Source organism: Copadichromis virginalis, linkage group LG15, assembly GCF_057382275.1.
Source record: "Copadichromis virginalis isolate Kocher_CV1m ecotype Utaka linkage group LG15, C_Virginalis_male_GT1.1, whole genome shotgun sequence".
Classification (NCBI taxonomy): domain Eukaryota; kingdom Metazoa; phylum Chordata; class Actinopteri; order Cichliformes; family Cichlidae; genus Copadichromis; species Copadichromis virginalis.
In genome coordinates, this window is record NC_140632.1 from 14847602 (window position 1) to 14862490 (window position 14889).

Consider the following 14889-nt stretch of genomic DNA (forward strand, 5'->3'; position numbering starts at 1 on the left):
TCACAAATCAATCAAAAGTACAAATTCCAACATAATAGACAAGATAGCCATTTGTTAAATGGGACTCCCCAAAAGCTAACCACATCTTATGAGTAGGGGCCTAATCATCAGATAATATAATGCAAATATAATTCCCAGGTCATGTTTCCTTTTTTTGCAGCTGTTTTATTTCTGTGGGTTTTTGTTATGTATTGTTTGTGTATATTGGATATTCCCTGGATCTATCCATTTGGACTTTATATGGGTCAATAAATGTCTCTCTTTCGTTTTAGTCTGCCTATGTGTGCTGCATTTGGGTCCCTCTCTTCCACCCTGGACACCACCACAGTTTGAAGACATGCTGTACAAGATGAAACACGAGACAGCGTTTGCGATGAAAAGTGTTTTAGTTAGACACTTTGGTCAGACTTTAATAGCTTTTATCACAGGAAGGAGCCATTAGAAAATAATTTCACTGTAGTCATAAAGGGATGGACACAATCGGCTACATGCTGTGATGTTTAAGTGACGCTCAAGTGGCCAAAAGTGGCCCACGCCATTAGCAGCCTGAACTCTATATGCAAGGCAGGATAGATCCATGCCTTCATGTTGTTTATGTCGAGTTCTTGTCATCCAAGTGTCACAGCAGAAATCGATCAAAGCAGCCAAAATTTTTCCAATCTTCTGTTGTCCGGTTTTGTTCAGCCTGTGTGAATTATACACTCAGTTTCCTGTTCTAAGCTGACTAGAGTGGGCATCCGGTGTGGTCTTGTGCTGCTCTAGACCATCGGCTTCGTGGTTCTATGTCCTGTGGATTCAGAGATGCTCTTCTGCATACTTTGGTTATAACGAGTGATCTTTTTTGAGTTACTGTTGCCTTCCTGTCAGTGCAAAGCAGTCTCCCCATTCTCCTCTGACCTTTGACATCAACAAGGCAGTTCCACCCAGTGAACTGCTGCTCAAAGCATATTTTCTCATTTTCTTCTCTGTAAATCATAGAGATAGTTGCATGGGAAAATCCCAGCAGTTTCTGAAATACTCACATCAGCACATCTGGCACCAACAAACATACAATTTTCAAGGTCACTTAATTCACCTTTCTTCCCCATTCTGATGCTCAGTTTGATTTTCAGCTGGTCATCTTGACAATGTCAGCATGCCTAAATGCACTGAGTTGCTGTCATGTGATTGGATGATTCCACTTTTCATTTCAAATAAACTTCCTAAAGAACATGTGATGATTCCACAATAAAGTTGTATTTTAAATTCTTAGCAAATTAATCTCACCACTCCACCAAATATAGCTTTCAGACAAAAAGAAAAAGAGTACAAAAGTTCAAGTTTAAGCTGAGATATGGTTTACTTAATGCTGTGAATAAGGAGAAGAGGGCAAAAAGACAGAATTGCCCCAAAGCGTTTGTCATTATTTCATTGTTTTTTGTGAAAGAAGAGACCATAAGAAGACCAAGTAGGGAAAACTGAATATTTATCCTTGCTTTTGTTGTGCACAGCCCTATTTAAACAAGAACACTTTCCTGTATGATCCTGGAACACCGGCCTGTGTTTATCACAGAGCACAGTATGGACATTGGACTGGACTCCTGGTGTAAAGTGGAAAAAGTAAACACAACAGTAGAGAAAAACAGATGGTAACTCTTAACAGCACTAAATGCTTCCCTCTAACAGTCAGCATTGTTTTATGTTGTAGACTGTTTTCATCATGGACCTACCCCCCTCCCATTAAAGTACAGAAGCAGCTGTGTAAGTGAGCCCTCTAAAGGCCAAACCACAGGAAGCGTCTCAAAAAAGTAAAAGTAAAAATACAGATGATTAAAAAAGAAAAGCTCTGAATATTTTCTTCTGTTTATTTGACTGCATCAATCCCAAAAGCATGCAAAACAACTACAGACTGACACTGTGAGCTCCTGCTGCTACAGACAGGACCCCTCAGCACATATCAGTAGCTGCTCATGTTTAATGTCTCCTCACTTTTAAATCCAGCAAAATGAGTTTTCTATAAACCAAGCTCTGGTTTTGCAGCTTCTTAGAAAAAGGACTAAAGCTCAATGAATAATAATGTGCTTGTGGTTTATTGTTGCTACCAGTGACAAGCCTGAAAACCGAGACTTCCGCTGTGGACTTCAAAAATAAAAGCCAGATGAACGGAGTATCACAGTGGGATGCTTGTTGTGTTCTGAATGAGTACATTAATGAGATTTGATACTTCTATGTAAGTCAGACTTAGATCCCATACTTAGATTATCACACTTTACTGTGATTGTGCTCTGAACCACGCTCACCTTTGAACTCCCCCGCTGTTTTGATACCAAATACACATCAATAAGGTTTCATGAGTGCACCTTGCACAGTTCCGAGTGATTGTTTTGACGCAGACAGACTCAGACTGATAAGCTCAACTATCTCACCTAATGAATAGGCCAACAGGTTTATTTATAAAAAAATCATAAATAAACACAAATGGGCTTTGTGTTGATCTTGTAAATGCACACCGGATGAAGGTTACTTTATATGGCGTCTTTCAAACAAAAATAATAGAACTTCCTTTCTTTCTATGCTTCAGATAACACCCGCGGTCAAACTTTATTTTGATATCTACTGCACACATGTGAAGTTTGATAAGTGCATGTTGCACACATGCTATTGTGGTGATGTAATTAGTCCATGTAGAGACAAGCATACCTTCCAAAGTATTTGGAGCCTCTGTGGTAAATCGTATTGCACAGGGTGTCACCAGGATTACAAGTTGTGAAGATGTGAGGCCTGCATATGCTCCAAAAGGGCTTAAAGGAACATGTCATTGTGTTAGCAAGTTTTAGTTCTGTGGTCAGATTTTGCATACTTAATTGGTTTTATTGACAGTTGAGTAATTGTTTTGTTAAAGCAGTTCATTTAATGCTGTTTATGAAAGTGTGCATGGGCTCATGCATCATTCAGAGGCAGTAATAATCACACAACTCAAGCGGGGAATAATCACATAAACAAGTTGTTTGGTTTTTTGATTCTATTGTTTCATTTTTCGTTATTGTATGTGATGTTGCTGCTTTCAGTATCCCTGCAGCTGTGGTACACAGTGAAGACTAAGGTTCTCAGAACAACTGAGACTTAAACATCAAAAATTGGAAATGCAAACCAACACAGTTCATTTATTTGATTATATATTTACTGTTTTTTTATTAGCACACTAGACAAGGTTGATTTCATAGTGTGTGTGTGTGTGTGTGTGTGGGGGGGGGGGGTATTGTTATTAAGTATTTTGTATATTTCTTATTTTGCGCGTTTGTTGGCCTCATTGAATGTTGATATAATAATAATAATGGATTGGATTTATATAGCGCTTTTCAAGGCACCCAAAGCGCTTTACAATGCCACTATTCATTCACTCTCACATTCACACACTGGTGGAGGCAAGCTACGGTTGTAGCCACAGCTGCCCTGGGGCAGACTGACAGAAGCGAGGCTGCCATATCGCGCAACAGGGGTGTTTCCAGGAATCGTTAATGGGGTGGAACAGGATAGAAGAATAACAGGGCAGGTTGGGTGGAAGAGGGGAGGCTGGAAATCAGAATATTTGATCAGAAGTAAATACAATTTGAGGCTGGTGTAGCTCTATGCCCTAATATAAATGATGTTATATGACAGACTCTTTGTGTAAGCGAATATCATGTTTCATATTTCTTAGCCTAAAGATGTATTCATGTTAGCCACAAAGTGAAATTTGCACTGGATGATGTGAATAGACACTAATCTGCATTAAAGGTATTTCAACTTTGCAAAAACCCATGAGCGGGGATTCTCCTGACACTGCCGACAGTCAGAAATGAATGATGAGCTTACTGAAGTCATTTGAGGGAAGCTGGAGTTTAATAGTTCAACTTTACTCTTAGATAAAGACCGATGGGGGAAAAGGAGAGGGTGTGGGAAAAGCTACTGATTGTACTCCTCCTTATCCCCTTGACTTTTGGGGTTTTTCCACTGTGACTGTGCAGCGAGGCATCAAAGTGCACTTAATGGAAAATGAAGATTATACAGAATCGTCCTTCTTCAGAATCATTATCATTTTTAAAAATAATAGTTATTAGTCGTTTCCTTATTTTTTATTAATGTGTTTATCACTTTGATCTCCAAATCCCTCCCAAATTACTGAACTTCTTCCACAATCTCATTCTTTCAGCCACTACCCAGACCTCGTGATTGTAGATATCATGATTACATTAGACAACAGGTCTTATCTATGTTTAGCACTGCAAGATTAACAAGCAGTCATTTCTTTTGAGGGGGGGGGGGGGGGGGGGGGGCAGATGTCACCCTATGCCCCCCTCTGGACATGCCCCTGAAAATAAATTCCAGTAAGAGTTAGTCAGAAGCCTGCGAACTGTTACCATGTCATCCTAATAGAGCACTTTGCTCTCAGACTGCAGGTTTAATTGTGGTTCCAAGGATATTTAAAAGTAGAATGAGAGGCAGAGCCGTCGGGTTTCAGGCTACACTTCTGTGGAACCAGCTCCCAGTTTGGATTCAGGAGACAGGCACTCTTTTGGATCAGGTGACCCTGAATCCCCCCTTAGTTATGCTGCAATAGTCCTAGGCTGCTGGGGGCTTCCCATACACTAAGTATTTCTTCTTCACTCATCTTTTTCACTCATTATGTACTCACACTCCATTTTGCATTTAATCATTAGTTACTACTAATCTCTGACGCTCTTCCATAGTATTTAGTCTTTTGTCCCGTCTTCCTCCGCTCGCTCTCAGAAGATGGTTGCAGATGACTGTTCCTCCATGAGCCTGGTTTCTTTCTTTTAAAGGGGAGTTTTTTTTAATTCCCAATGTCATCAAGTGCTTGCCCAGGGAGGTTGTTTTAATTTTGGGGTTTACCCTGTATTATTGCAGGGTCTTTACCTTACTCTACACCACTTGAGGAGACTGCTGTTGTGATTTGTGGCTATATTATTAATAAATGAACTTAACAAAAAAAAATGAGAAGACACGAAATGGAAAGTCATCAATGGGTATATATATATATATATATATATATATATACACAAAGCCTTAGATAGTGTGCTTTTATTTTGATAATCACAAAGTAATTCCGCTCTCACACCCGACTCTCCGGCGTTTCTGCGCGCGCGTGTTCGCGAGGGAACATACTGTGTGTGTGCGTTCGATCACGCCACTGGGGATTCCCCCGCGTGACAAAAACAGCTTTGCCTTTCACATGTCAGCTCTTCCCCTTCTCGCCTTTCATTGCTCATATGCTCTCCGCCTGGAGCTCACGCATTTACCGGATATTTAGTCGACGGGTAGTCGTTAGTGTCTCGTTTCACTCGTTTTAAACCCGATACACCATGTTTTCGAAACTTTTTAAAACGCGTTAAATCGGTAAAAAGTGAACGCCTCTTCCTACACAGAGGGCACAGTGTTGTCGGTTAATGGCATGACACGCAGCGGCTCGTTCCTCTGGTTTCACGAAGACGGTGCGGCGGTTATCACAGGTGTCACCGGGCTGTCCGGTCACATCACCGAGCACCGAGCGGCTACAGCGCCCGCAGGAAGCCTTTAAATCCTCGGGGAAGGCGGGAGGGGGAAACCCAGCGAGGCCACCATCATCATCACCACAGCAGCACTACCATGGCGAGCCATGACTGTACTAAAGAACACTTGCCGGAGGATAACTGCACAGACTCAGGCATTGATTCGTACCGCTCCATAGTGAAGTCGGAGGAGCCCCGGGGGCCGAGCAATGACCTCAGCGGGCCGAGGGACAAGTTCTCCGGCGGGGAGGAATGGCTGGACTCAGCCTACGGTTCCTCGTCTCTCACGGTAGAGAGCCTGTCGGATATAGTGGAGGGCTGCACGATTTCCAGCAGCAACCAGCAAGTACAGAGCTCTGAACTCTCTGAGCAGGAGCAGGAGGAGAACTTGCTTACAACTATTACAGAGGATGGAGACACGTAGGTTTTTAATTGTTATTCATTTAATTTCCATCAAAAATAAAAAATTCTTGCTCATCTTGCTAGAATATTTGCTGAAAGGAATGCTGCTGCACACTGGTGGGTGAATACAAACCTTTTTGCATTTTAACTGTTTCTCTCTTAGAGGTTTCACCAGCTTTTTTGGCACCCGTGATTTTTATCCTTAGTTGATATGGTTGGCAATATCCTACAGTTAGTTTGCAAAGCTCTTTATGATTATCATTTCCATTATCTAGTGATTTGTACATTAATGCCACCACATTAGTTTTAATTGGATCACTGCCTGATATGTAGTGATGGGGATTTATTAGACAATGTACGATTCAAAATGATTTAAAACAAGAAAAAAAGTATATATTTTTTTATAATTGGTGACCTGTAATTAGAAATCTTTTTGTGTATTTGTTCTAAATATTGCACAGAATAATTTAAAGGTTACCAGAATAGTTGCTGGTTTAATTTTGAGCAGGGTAGTAGCTTCTCACTTTTTTTTTTTTTTTTCTTCTTCTTCTTTTTTTTTTTTTTTTTTTTTAAGTCTGCTGTAAGCTGATGAACTTAAAATCGTCATGAATGGCATTTCTACTGCAGCTGGAGTCTGTAAATCACATTAAATTTCAGGCACAGTTTTTCCCATGGCGATACAGGTTTTAAAGGGGATTTCATAAGAGTGTGATACTGCAGACTTTTATAATGAACTTTGTCCTTGTCGCATATGTGACCGGTCTCCATTGAGTTGTCGACTCTCAGTCAGAAAACAGAAGTGAAACAGATAGGTCTGGACTTCCCCCATGCAGCACAGACAAAGCACATGCTGTGAGGTAGCTGTGTGGCCCGCTTTTCATCCAAGAAACTTGTTGATCAGGACAGGACAGTGTGTACGCATGTTTTCATTCCTCACAGGCTTCTTTCTTTCCCCCTTGCTTTTTTTTTTTTTTTTTTTTTTTTTTTACTTTCTTCCCCCTTCCTTCTTCCAGACAGCTAAAAAAATCATTTGCAACTGAGCGGCTTTTCGCTGCTCTTCATTTCTCAATTTGAGTCAGTGAAACTTTTGCACACAATCTAAACACCTCAACCTCCACACACACACACACAATCTTATCAGCCCATGCAGACCTTCTTGTTTCTTATGTGACCCACTCATCTAGAGTTGCAGCGTCATCAACCAGCAGACCGATTTAATGAATCCTGCAGCCACGACCAGCCGGTGTGATCCTGATGTAGTCACATCACACTGCGCAAGTGTTGTTGTGTCTCTGACCTCTTTTCATTTCCGCTTGCTGATTGTTGGGGCCACATGGTTTCATTCTCACACCCTAACTATAGATACCTGGTGGAGGGGGAAAAAAACACCTGAAACACACCACAGTGCATTGCTTCGACTGACAGAATCATGCAAACACTAATTTTCCCCTGTGGGATTTTTTTTAAAAGTTCTTATTCATTCAAGTCTTACTCAAACCAGGAAGTCCCTTTCACACAAAGACATTTGCTGACAGGTTTATGTCAGTGCAGCTCCATCAGTCTGCAGACGTAGCTGACATTTAAGCATCACAAAAATGTAATGTGGCTTCTCGTGCAGTATCCTCTCATCTTAACCATTACTGGGGTACTCGAGCGATGGATTAACACTCACAAGCAGCTTTGTATTTTTACATTTATTTTCATTTTCTCTACAGTTTTTGGGAATTTTACATTCCTAGAAATGCACAAGGAATCATGCACTTTGTCACCTGCAGCCTTCCTAATTTACTCACAGTGAGAAATGCCCCACATCTGTTTCCTCATTGCTTCTTCTCAAACAGCCCAAAGATATTTAATTCAGTGGGGGAAAAAAGCCAACTTATATGCTTAATCGGTGTTGATAATAGTAAAGTAGTAATACGTTTTATGTATTTATGGCAGTAACTACAAGAAATGCTTTTTTCCCCTTGTTTTGTGCCAAAAATAAGCGTAAAATATTGTCACCTTTTTAAAATAAACCTTATGCAGGTACTTTATCTTTTTTTTTTCTTTGTTTCTCAGTGTCAGTAGCTGCAAACAAAATGTTCAGTTGCATGATTAATCCTTATAGATTTCAATAACTGATCACTTTAAAAAAGCAGCTGTATTATCGCTACCGCTGCACATTAGTTTTTGAAACGCTGATATTTTAAATTTGTGACTAAATAAAACTGAATTCTTTTTTCCCCCCCTTTGGTGTGGGTCTTTTGAAATAAAGTAACCAAATTTACCATTTAACAAATCGATAAATGCCACGTTGTTTACTACTTTGTATAATTAGACATGTGGCACTGTAAGTGTTCAAAGCTGAGTGTACAGCGAGACGTCGTGGGAACTTTTGATCCCACTCTGTCTGCGTCTGAAGCAGCCCGCGGCGTCCAGCTTTGGGTTAAATGACATTTACTCTGAAAGCAGAACGTCTCGCTGCTAAACTAACAGAGAAGTAACTGCTGCGGCGAATCGTGCAGCAGTAAAACATCAACGCTTCAAGCCCGTAAGATAAAACCTGATGTCCGCAGAATTTGGACTCAGCAGTGAGTTTAAAGAACTTGAAGCCTCAAACTTTGATTTTAATCTGTTAAGATCCCTTTTCCAGATGGGGCCCTCGCTATGTTGCTGTTGAGTCTAAATTAAGCACTAATGCTCAGTTCCATTTCCTGCTTTGCGCACACATTTGTTTGCTACAACTTCCCACTGTGTTTTTTTTGGGTGGCGTGCTTTTTGTTTTGTTTTGTCTTTTGCTGTAAGCGTTTAAACTGAAGCCTGTGCGATTATATCTGCTCACAGATGTTTGATTTTTTTTTTTTTTTTTAAACCACCAGCACCTTGCTGTGCTGTCTAGAATTTTTTTGTATTGCTCAATACCCCAACGACTCAGTCTTGCCATTCAGCCCACTAAGTGTTACATTTCGAGGTAGTCTCTTGAAATGAATACCGAGGAAAATTGTTAGGCAACATTTGTTGAAATTCACAGCACTGCTTTTTTTTTTTTTGAGGGGGGGTAAGTTGCTCAATTTGAGATAAAGTAGGGCTGCAGATTTTTCCAGACGTAACGGTTAATGTTCATCTTCTCTTTTTCTTTCTCACTCCCGTAGAATCCTGCACTTAGCAATTATCCACGAAATATCACCACTTGCTAAGGAGTTGATACAGATATTCCCAACAGAAGTCCTGGACATCCAAAATAATTTATATCAGGTAGGTACAACAGGTCCTACAAGTTGCTTCTGCTGGAATTTTTTAATCCACAAATACTTCCTCATCTGCACCTTGATTGTGGAAGCGGTGGCTTTATTTATATCTCTGTACTTCCAGAGAACTCTTGTTCCTCTTTATTTGCAGTCCGTCCTCACTCGAGACGTCACTGTGGGTGGTTCCAGTGTTAACTCATAAGGGACTTTGAATGGAAACTCCCCTCCTCTACTTCATGTAGAAATAGAACCACAGGGAGCTGTGGAGTGTATCCTTGTGTGGATGTGGGTGGAGGAGTTGTTCCAGTCCTTCAAGAAGTCCGACCAGAGACTTAACTTGAACTTGCAGAACTGTCAAAAGGAAACATATGAAGTTGAGACTCAGCACTTCATGTAGTGACTCAGTTAGCTCTGTGCTGGGCTCTTTTGGTTTCCTAATTTCCTCTTAGTAGTCATTCTAAGATTTCACATTTGGACACATTACCAAGAAGAAATTTGTTTGCAACCCAGGGGGTTTAAAATAAAAATGCATCTTCATTTCTGAAGGAAAAGGAAAACAAATGGATTAGGGATTTTTGCCATATTTTAACACGTGGTCCTGTGAGTACAGTCTCGCAGCAAAATTCTGATAACACAAAAAATTGCAAAACACATAAAAAAAAAAAAGGGAGGGAGAGACAGCACTATCATACTCTACACCTACAGCAGTCTCAGTAAACCACAGTGCAGAGTAACCGCATCACTTGTTGTGGATTAAAGATAAAACTCAATTTCTCGGAAAGGGTTTTCCTCACTTGTACCTGAATGCAGCAGGTACAGGCCTGCGCTCTGGGTATTTTCAAAGGGAACTATTAGACTTTTACCTATTTCCTCTCATATTTATACCACTTCAGTAATGGGTGCTCACATTAAACATGGCAAAAGTTTGGTATAATGAGGTCGGTAATCTCAATGAGCCGAAATTTTAGTGAAGCTTTGGATTACTCTAACGCTCAGAATCATCATTCATGCTAAGCTACTCTACTAGAGTCCAAAAATAATAATGAGGAGTTAGAAATGAGGATAAGAGCATTCTTGGAAATACAGGGAAGCTGCAGCTGTGAAGGAGAAGTGACAGGGTATAAGGACAACAGCTGAAGAAATATATAAGACCACCATCAACCTGTTATTGTCAGTATGTTTGATGAATCAATGGACAGCTAGTATTTTTTTTTGTGTGTCTTTGCTTAATATCAACTCAACATTTTAGTAGATTATTTAACATCTCAACTTAAATATGAACTTCTGACGTGTTTTTGTTTATATTGACCAGAGACACACAGGTAAAGTTTTTGTTTTGTTCCTCAGAGCCCTTTGCACCTCGCCACCTACCTAAACCTGAGAGAGGTGGTGCAGTGTCTGATGGAGAAACAGGTCAGCATAGAGCTGCAGGACCAGGACGGGAACACGGCGCTCCACGTGGCCTGCCAGCACGGGCAGTTAGAGTGTGCAACCGAGATGACCAAAGACGTTTCTCCCAGCAAGTTGGCTCCGGTCCTCGAGACCCAGAACTGGAGAGGTGAGGGGAAAACAGTCATGGCTGCTACTAAATCTGTTTATGCGAGTTTTTATGCATTAAAGTCAAAAGTTGTTTTTGTTTTTGTTTTACATTTTAATGTCGCAGAAATATTTAACTAGCTTGTCTTTCCCTGATGTCCTCCTAAAAGATACATGAGGATTTTCTTGGACAGTAGCAGAAGAAATAACGCCCACATTTAGCATTGATGTAGAACATGTTTTGTGTTGTATCGATACAGTGTTGGTCTGTATTCTGCTTGAAGTTTGTAAAAACTGTTTGACCTAAAAGTGAGCTCCACATTGCAGATTTCAGACAACATTTGTAATTTCAGGTCTTGGCTGTCTTCACTTGGCTGCACTGAACAGGCAACATGAAATTATGAAGCTCCTGATCAAAAAGGGCGCAGATCTGAATATACAGGTTAGTCTGTGGATTCCCCCCCCCCCCAAGTCAATGCACCATATGAGCTGTATTTGTGTAATTAAGTTTTGCATAAAGGCAGAATTCACACTAAACAGAAAGCCTTTTTTGCACTCGTGTAATTCAGCCTGAAATGATCACAAACAGTGCAGCTCCACTTGCAGACTTCAACTCATAACACTGAAAAGGAAAAGGTTGAAGGACCGGATGAAGAGTTTGTTTTTGTGGAAGCAAAGCTGCAGTCTTTATTTATTTTTTTCCCCTAAGAGGGCTTTCCGTACTTGTTTAATCCAGTCATATGTCTGCATTTATAATCACATACGTCCTGTTTAAACTGTGTTTACCACATCGGGACCTTATGTTGTGTTCCTATCATAAATCAGCTGCACCTGTGCAATGCTGATAGTGATATGAGCTGAGCTCGGGGCTTCCTGCAGGATTCAGTGAGACATAATTAGATTTGAGATATGATTAGGTCAGACTAGCCGGCCGCTCTTAACTTTCTATTGATGGTAGGGAACGTGGCAGTCCCGAAACCACCCCAGACATTCCTCTTAGTTTAAATCAGTGGCCTAACATATCAGTCTGCCTCACGTCCGATGTATTGAATTATTCATTATTCTAATTAGAATGTACTTTGACCTTTTTACTAGCTGATTTCAAGAATGTGGAATTGCAAAAATAAAACTGTGAAACTGTTTAAATTTCATTATGAATTTCTGCCCTTTTTGTGGAATTTCTCATCGCTTTTCTTCGTCCGCTCCCCTCGTAGGAAGGAACCAGCGGCAAAACGCCTCTTCACCTCGCTGTGGAGCTGCATGACATCACATCTGTGAAGCTGCTGCTCGGCAGCCGAGCCAACGTGGACGCTGCAATGTTTAATGGCTGCACACCCCTGCATCTTGCGGTGGGGAGACAGGACGCCACCATCGCCACCATCCTCTGTCAGAATGGCGCCGACAAAATGCTGCGAAACATGGAGGACGAGACGGCGTTGGATTTGGCTGACGGCAATGATGATGTAAGCAAATATTAAGGGTTGAAATGCACTGTTGTACATAGTTTAAATAATAAGACTTAAATCCTGTTTTAAAAAAAACCCCACAAAACAAAACCAGCAATATGTATGTTTTGCAGACTTTCAGTGGTAACTGTGCACTAACTCAACGCACAAACCTAATCTGTCAAGCCTCCTCCTACTGCCTGACTGAACTCATTCTTCGTTTACTCTTTAAGTGGTTTAACATCACTAACCTACCAGTTCAGAATAACCTACCAAAGCATACAAGCAGGGGACCTGGTACTCTTTTAAAAAGCAGAGTAGTCACAGCAGAAGTGGATTTGGTTCATTTGTTTTCATTTATTTTACTCCAGTTTGTATGAAGCTCACAGACAAACACTATTCATGGTTTCAATTTTGACCTCTTGTGCTCTAAATGCTCTGCTTAGTTCTGGGTTTCCTAGAAAGACATTTAGATAAGGGATAAGTCATCTGTACGGCAGCGCTTGTATAAATGCTGTTCTCTGGTATTTTTTCTAATCATTATTTAAGGATCAGTAAAGTTTGACCTGCTTCTTGTTCTTGTCTTTCAGATTCTGGCTCTATTTCCTTTTGATGACATCCAGATCTCTGGAAGGTCGTTGGTTGGCGTGAAGTTTTGAGCTGAGTCACGGGCTGAACAACAGTCCTCTAATTGTCTGGAGCCTCACTGCAGCTCATATAAATAAAAATTTTAAAAACCTATATTTTGAGCTAACATTGTTGATTAGTATACATATGCTTAGACAAGTATGTGCACAGTATAAATCTCACTTCGCTCTGATTAAACAGAGTAGTACCGCTTAATTGAAAGATTTTACAAGCTTGGTTATTTTGCTTCTTTCTGCATGCCTCTGGAGATGGTTGTACTCAGCTGTAAAACCCCACCTCACTGTGAGTACCAGACTGTCTCTAAACCTGTTCAGTGCCCACAAAAAAAATCTACCTCTTTATCATTTTGACCTGGTTTCAGTGGCTACAAATAGAGTATGCAAAATGCATAGTTTCGGTTTCTCAAACTTTATCAGTGACTTTGCATTGAAATTGAAGTAAGTTTTCATTTTTTAAATTTTGTTTTTAACTCTGAAAATGTGGCCTTTCACTGTAGTGCATAAAAGAGATTTTTGGAAGAATGCAATCAGAGGTGTGAACAGATATTTAAAAAAATGTAAATCCTGCAAAAAACAAACTATTCTCATCTCTGCTTTTGCTAAAAAAAAAAGTGACAAGTGGTTAAAAATGTAATGTATATAACAGGAAATGCAGCTTGATCTTTTTGATTTGTAGTTTTTGTTTTTTGCTTGGAATAGTGAAACTATTTATCTCAACCTAGCTTTCATCAGCAGAAACTGTTCTTTGTGTAATTACACTGGCCTGTCTAGTTAAGAGTTCATTTATTTTGTAATAAAAAGACAGGAAATTCATGAATGTTGTCTTTTTTAATTGCAAAAACAGTCATGGTAAAGTACGTGTTTAATTTTGAAGGTTTTACATATCAGCACTTAATAAAAAAACTAATCAGATCTTAAAATTAGCTGAATACAGCTTCAGATAAACTACAAAATGTGGCACGGTTTCATTATTTATGTGTGGAAAAACTAAGTACAGTCTGACGTCTTTAGGAACTAAATAGATAAACAGCAGCCAGTCAAGTAGCACGGGCAAGTGTAAGCACCTCTATGAAAATAGAAGCTTTGGTAATTTGCTGCTCTGAAACCTTAGGGTGTGTGTTAACATGATGACAGAGGAGGACAAATCTGGGAAGGATTATACAGCCATTTCTTCACAACTGTGCAGACCAGCTGTCAAGCACAGTGGTGGAGGAGTCATGATTTGAGTTTGTTTTGCACTCACTGAGTCACTTGTAAAATCCTCTGTTTACCAAAGTATTCTAGAGCCGAACATGACACCATCTTTTCAGCGGTTAAAGCTTATTCAGGACAATGATCTCAAGCGCAGCAGCAAATCTACAACAGAAAAGAATCAAGGGAGTGCAATGGCTGAGTCAAAGTCCAGACCTGAACCTGCCAAATGCCTAGGCGGGGCCTAAACGAATCCCCACAGACCTCCTGAGGCAACGTTGTAAAAAGGGAGAGGCAAAATTCCTCCGTAACGATGTGAGCGGGTGATAGTGAAATAGAAACAAAAATGCTTCTACAAGTTATGGAATCATGGGGAATATCGAATTTCTCACATGCTGCCAGTATGCCACGTGTTGCTGTTTACCTAATTTAAAACCTGATTAAAAACTGGATTTTTTAAAATCTCCTCATATGTAAAACCGTAGAATTGAAAGAGGGTGTCCTATCTTACTCAAGCATGCATCTCTATCTAATGTGTGCACGTGCACAAGCCTGACACGGTTTACCAACGGTCTTACATGTGCAATTCCAAGTTGTTGAAAGCCTCAAAAGAAGGTGTTTCAAATACGCACAGAGACAGGTGATGCAGATATATTTTAGCTTCCACTTAAATGAAAGTAAAGATGAGATGATTAAATGTTATGTTGTACAGGAATGCTCCTAACAGCAAAAAATCAGCTGACTGGAAACATGGTTTATTTTTGTTTTCCTGTAAGTGGCTTCTTCCTTGTGGGTCTTACAGTACAATGACCGGTGGAACTGTGGAAATTCCAGTTGGTTGGATTTCTATTATAAACACATTACCCACCGCAGAACAGGTTCACTTCATGTTCATACAGGTATATTGACC

At 40.3% G+C, this 14889-nt stretch overlaps 1 protein-coding gene across 1 annotated transcript; it reads left to right on the forward strand.

Annotated features, from left to right (window-relative positions):
- Positions 1-5136: 5136 nt before the first annotated feature.
- nfkbie (nuclear factor of kappa light polypeptide gene enhancer in B-cells inhibitor, epsilon) lies at positions 5137-13601 on the forward strand. The gene is made up of 6 exons (XM_085432124.1): positions 5137-5948; positions 9065-9167; positions 10508-10718; positions 11050-11138; positions 11911-12159; positions 12732-13601. The coding sequence occupies exons 1-6, from the start codon at positions 5626-5628 to the stop codon at positions 12798-12800; spliced, it is 1044 nt and encodes a 347-aa protein (XP_085288250.1). The 5' UTR covers positions 5137-5625; the 3' UTR covers positions 12801-13601.
- Positions 13602-14889: the final 1288 nt, after the last annotated feature.